This window comes from Lepisosteus platostomus, chromosome 19 (genome assembly GCF_059453375.1).
Source record: "Lepisosteus platostomus isolate fLepPlt1 chromosome 19, fLepPlt1.hap1, whole genome shotgun sequence".
In the NCBI taxonomy this organism is placed as follows: Eukaryota; Metazoa; Chordata; class Actinopteri; order Semionotiformes; family Lepisosteidae; genus Lepisosteus; species Lepisosteus platostomus.
In genome coordinates this window covers 4,306,524-4,311,855 of record NC_142629.1, presented here as the reverse complement: position 1 = coordinate 4,311,855, position 5,332 = coordinate 4,306,524, and the positions used below count along the sequence as shown (strand labels likewise).

Genomic DNA, 5,332 nt, shown 5'->3' with positions numbered 1-5,332 from the left:
TCCATCCCTGTGATCGACAGGCAGGCCTGAGATGCTTGTTAACTGAGCTGAGTGACCGTTTTGTTTCCACTCATTGCGTTACAGCAAGGAATTTTCTGAATGAGATCATATCTTTCAGATTGTGTGTCACCATGCTGTTATGAAGCAGTTCTCGGCATCTGACAGTGCTGAGCTTTTTTCAGCTAACAGACACAGGAAGAGGCTTTGGCTGATGAGTCTGATGTTCCATATTGCACAGAACGGGGAAGGTGTAACTAAGAATTATAGTTAAAGTGTTGTTTTTTTTCTTTTCTGACTTTTAAAATTAATTTGTTTTTGATATTAGCATGCTTGATCCAAACCAGCTGTCTTGGTACTGTATTGTTTTACTGTAATGTTTATGTCTTAATGTTTATTTATACCTTACAAGTTCACAGCACTGGGTGTTAGGATTCGTGTCACAGCCTGTGTCCCTAAAAGCATCCGTGTAGTTACGATGGGCTGGTGTATCATGCAGAGCGCAGTCCCACCTGCACGCTGTATCTGCCAGCTTGGGCTATAACTCACCATGATCCTCTGTGGGATGAAGCAGCTCTACTGTGGGTGTAGGATAGATGTTCCTCCCTCCTTTCTACCAGCAGTGTGCATTAACTGTGGTCTGTTTACACAACTGCTTCATGTGCAGTGGCAGGATATAGCTTGTTTTACGTTTTCTGCATTTAGATTGATCTTATGAGTGCCTTCATTCAAATTGCTTCAAAAACAGTTTTGTCCCACATTTTACTGGACAAACGTAAAAGCTTTAAGACGTCAGTTCAGCCTTGCAAGATCACAAGTGTAATTTGGACTTTAAGAAGCTGACTTTTGTGTACATTTATGCAATGTTCCATTCCTGATTCTGGGTTAACTGAGGGCTGAAAATATCCTGAGATTCATCTTCATTCTCTAGACAGCCTGAGGGTTTTTAATTGGAAGGGCTAAAGGTATTTTCCATATCATTGGGCGAGAATCTTTCTTAGCTCTTCTGTGCTTTCGGCTTCATTCTCAACACCAGTTCTGTTGCAATTTGTCTTCATTAAGTAAAGGCAGAAAACAATAGAAATGTGACCCAAGGTGTGTGTACATTGTCATGTAGTTTATTCAGCCTAGCTCTGTTAACCCCAAGCTACTTTTCTCTTATTTGTCTACAAATGGGCCTTTTTATGATGTTCATTTAGTCAATAAGTGCTGGAAAGATCTAATGATGTGAGGAGGGAGTTCCTGTTCCTGTTCATTGCTAAGAGGCCTCTTCCAAGCAGTGGCTCTGTGATAAGCTTGATGTTCTTTTAAAAAGGAACCTACTCCAGGAGTCAAAATAGCGTGTAATTTAATTTTCCGCCCATTTGGCCTCATCCTCGATATGAAACCCAGATCAGAGGGACAGTGATAGCGAGTCCCATACTGCACGGCCAGCTGGCACCTGTGGCCACGAGTTTAATAGACGGAACCAGAGGAACAACACTCCAGAGTCCCCTAGCAGGAAGTCCATTACAGCTCCCTGGCCTTCCTCCCCCCTCAGTCTCTCTCTTCAGTGCTCCCAGGTTGCTGGGTGCTAAAACAAACCAATGCTCTATTTGCCCAGTCTACTACGACAATACTGCCTTCAAATATTTGTTGGAGAGACAGCCTCACATTCTGCTATAAATACAGGCCTGGCTGAGAATCCAAGCAGCCTAGCGCTGGGGATCTACAAGCTCAGGACTGCTGCAGAACGGAGGTAAGGATATTGGGGTGCAGCTTGGATTTGGGAAAACCTGCTCAGAGAACTGCAGAAGGGGTTGTAGCCACATCCAGATTCTTTACACCTGACACCTCTGCAGCCTGTTGTGGTGGCATGAGAGGGCACTGCCTGGAAAAAACACTTTTCCAGGCAAACTGTACACCAGGTTATTTCTGAACGCACGCGGACGAGATATGCATTCTGTAACTTGTTCAAGGGCAATAAATTGTTTTTTTAATGGCAATGGTTTCCATTTAGGAGGATTTAATTGAGATAATTTTACGAAATACTCTCATGCTAATTAAGATCAATGAGAAGTGTTTTTCGTGTCAGAAGCCTCATTTTTGAAATTACAACCAGATCTTGCAGGTTGTAATTCAAGGTCTGAAAGGTATTGTTGAGCTTTCACTATGGCTCGAGCATGCCGTCACTAAGGGCTGTGGAAAACCTGTTTCTGAGGAATGTTTCCTACAGCACACAACGCTGTCCTCATGGTCTGTTGTAGTGAAGGCACGTTAAATCCACAGGGCAAGATGACAAGCTAACAGGCAGGGCACAAAATAAAAAAGTTCCCAACGGTAACCACACATAAGGATTGCTTTCTGCAGCCAGATGTGATGCATCTGTTAAAATGCTTTGGTCGTGCACGATCGAGATATAAAAATGAGGCAGCTGCAACATTTTAGTGTTACAAACTCCAAAAACAAAAGCACTTCAGAAAGGAAAATCCCAAAAAGCAAAGACAAACATTTGAGTGTTTTGTCTTTAAGTAATAATGAAAGGAATGATATCTAATAAAGCAGAGATTCATTTAAGACATTCTCTATCATAAGCTTTACCTCTGAAGCAAGCCACACACCTGAAGAAGATGTCCTCAGACAGTCCTGATAAAAGCTCCGTTTCAGATGTAAAGCAGTCCTTATTGTTACTTGATCGCTTGGGCCCAACTCCTCGTCGCTGTGTTAATATGTCTTGACACATGAACTGAGAGAAAATGCGTTTCTCATCACACTTAGTTAGCACTGTCAAATAAAATGACCACATACTGTATTAACGTACTCCGTGTCAGAGAAATGTTCAAAAGGACAGATGGAATTAATGACTGAAATCCTTCTGTACTTGTAACATCAAGTCAGAACAGATGCATGTGAAATGCTACTCAACCAATATTATTTGTTAGCACTATTTTCAAATGATAAGGTTAAACAGATAAATAAAACATGAAATGATACAATCACATCACATAAATGCTTCCACGCCTATGTATAAAACTAGTATAGGCAAAGTTCATCTCTCACTGTTACTCTGAGGGCTGAGACAGAGTGGTTTACTAGCATTTTTCTTTTGATTTGCTGGTTGATTAAAGTATATCGTTCGGCACCAGCTCGGCAGAATGCAACGACTTATTTGTTCGCTCTGGGCAAACAGCGAGTCCTCTGTGTGGTGACATGTGTAGCACAAATGTAATTAGTGATCCAGAGTGATTAAACCGATGAATTTTCAATGTAAAGATCTGTGTTACCGGTATGAAGCCGATACAACTAATCGGCGACACTGACTTGAGATCCACTGCAATGTCAGTTTCAGCTTACTGTGGGTTAACATTTAAACGGATTACTTAAAGATCTGTTCTTTCAGTAATGTGGCTGTTTCTGGCCGGTCTTGATTTCTGAAATGTTTGTTTTTATATCTGCTCATAAGAGGTGTACCACGTGTGAGGGAGGATTTGCTATTGCCATAAACCCTGGGCTTCCCTTCAGATTAATTCAGTGTGATATGGAAACAGCCTGACTGCCTTGGTCCTGCTGAGACCCACTCCTGTGTTTTGTACTGTGTCTGCAATCCTCAGCTGGAGATGCTGACTCAGTAAGGAATTCATTAGCCCAATTAACTGATGAGTTCATTTACTGCTGAAATCAATAAACAGGAGAGGCTGTTGCTCTGCAGACCCAGAGTTGCAGAACATGGTGAGCTGAAGAGTTTTGTTTGCTTTGAATGTTTGCATGGAGACCACAGTCTGACCCCTCCTGCTGTAATTGCATTTTTCAGTCAACGAAGAGGACCAGGACAGGAATGGCGGCTGGAGTTATTCACAACCGGACCGATTTCAGGCTCGCCCTGTCTTACCCACACTCCTTCTACAGCCCCTTAGACAGGCCAGGGGACATGGGCCCCCCGGACGTGCTGACAGAGGACGAGGAAGAGGAGGAGGAGGAGCGGGAGGGGGAGGAAGAGGAGGAAATGGAGGAGGAAGACTTGCCCGGCCAGATTGCAGGGCCTGAGGCCTGGCTTGAGGGGGTGGGAGTGGCGCCCCCCAGCAACGCCGAGGTGACCTGCCAGCTGCTTCACTTCGCCGACCTCATCAGCTGCGACATACAGAGGTACTTTGGCCGTAAAAGCAAAGAAGAGGACCCAGACGCCTGCGATATCTACGAGGACAGGGACGGAGCCTTCTCCGGGAAGTCAGGCCGGGAGCGGTATTATGCCGACCTGGTGAAGATGGCTCAGACGGGAGACCAGGAAGACGAGGACTCCCCACCCCACCCCCTCACGCCCCCGGGAGAGCCGGACTGCCAGGTCCTGAGGGCCCTGTGCAGCCGGGAGAACATCCAGACCCTGGGTCCCCTGGCCGAGCTCTTCGACTACGGCCTGCGCAGGTTCGTCAGGCTCGGGAGGCAGCAGAGAGGAGACAGGAGGCACACCCAGATCGTGCCCATGTGCAAGCGCCGGCTCCCTCCCAGTTTCTGGACAGAACCTTCCCCCCACCCTGCCTGCCTGCTCAGCGTCTCCAGCACCCCTGACTTCAGCGATCTCCTGGCCAACTGGACCTCGGAGAGCAGCCATGAGCTCCAGGCTGCCGGCAGAGAGTCACCAGGCGAGCTGAGCAGACAGACACTAGACACTGGTTACAGCGTCTCCTAGACAGGCAGCAGGAGCTACAGACAATACTGGTGCAAGGAACCACAGTTGCTGTTTGTTTAAGAACTTCTCCGTACACGATTAGAAAACAACGGCTGCAGAACTAGATTTCATACCTTGCGGTGACGTGTCACCAGGTATGGAGACCAGTTCACTCTCTGCTCTACGTTTACAGACCATTAACAGCTGCTGGGGTTCACTGAGGGCTTGAACATTTTTCTTATCCCAGGAATGAACTTTTTAAATTGAAAAATACCCCTTTTCTCGTGAAAGGCTGATGCTGTACTTCAGCAGACTGATGCGCGTGTATTGGCCAACGGATGTTTGTGTGTGTCTTGACGTATCAAGTTGATGTATCTGGAAATGTTGCATGTGTTCCATAATAAAATTGGCTGTACAAATGTCTTCCTGTGGAACAGACTCCTGGAAAAAGCATCAGATGTTATAGTGCTTGATTGTATGGTTATGTACAGACTATGTGCCTGTTTGGGGATCAAATACAGGAGGTGTCTCTCTTCCCCTCCACCCAGCATTTCCAAACTAATGCCCAAGTGTGGGGATCAGGGACACTGTGCTGTAGCAAGAGCTGTTCTTCAGACATTAAACCCAGGCCCTAACTGAGCAATAAAATTCCCAGAGAACTGCTGGTATAAGAGTAGGGGCGAACACTATAAT

At 45.7% G+C, this 5,332-nt stretch overlaps 1 protein-coding gene across 1 annotated transcript; it reads left to right on the top strand.

Moving 5' to 3' along the window:
• Window positions 1-1,445: 1,445 nt before the first annotated feature.
• On the top strand, window positions 1,446-5,048 carry percc1 (proline and glutamate rich with coiled coil 1). The gene is made up of 2 exons (XM_088612592.1): window positions 1,446-1,735; window positions 3,788-5,048. Exon 2 carries the CDS (start codon window positions 3,812-3,814, stop codon window positions 4,658-4,660), a length of 849 nt encoding a protein of 282 aa, XP_088468718.1. The 5' UTR covers window positions 1,446-1,735; window positions 3,788-3,811; the 3' UTR covers window positions 4,661-5,048.
• Window positions 5,049-5,332: the final 284 nt, after the last annotated feature.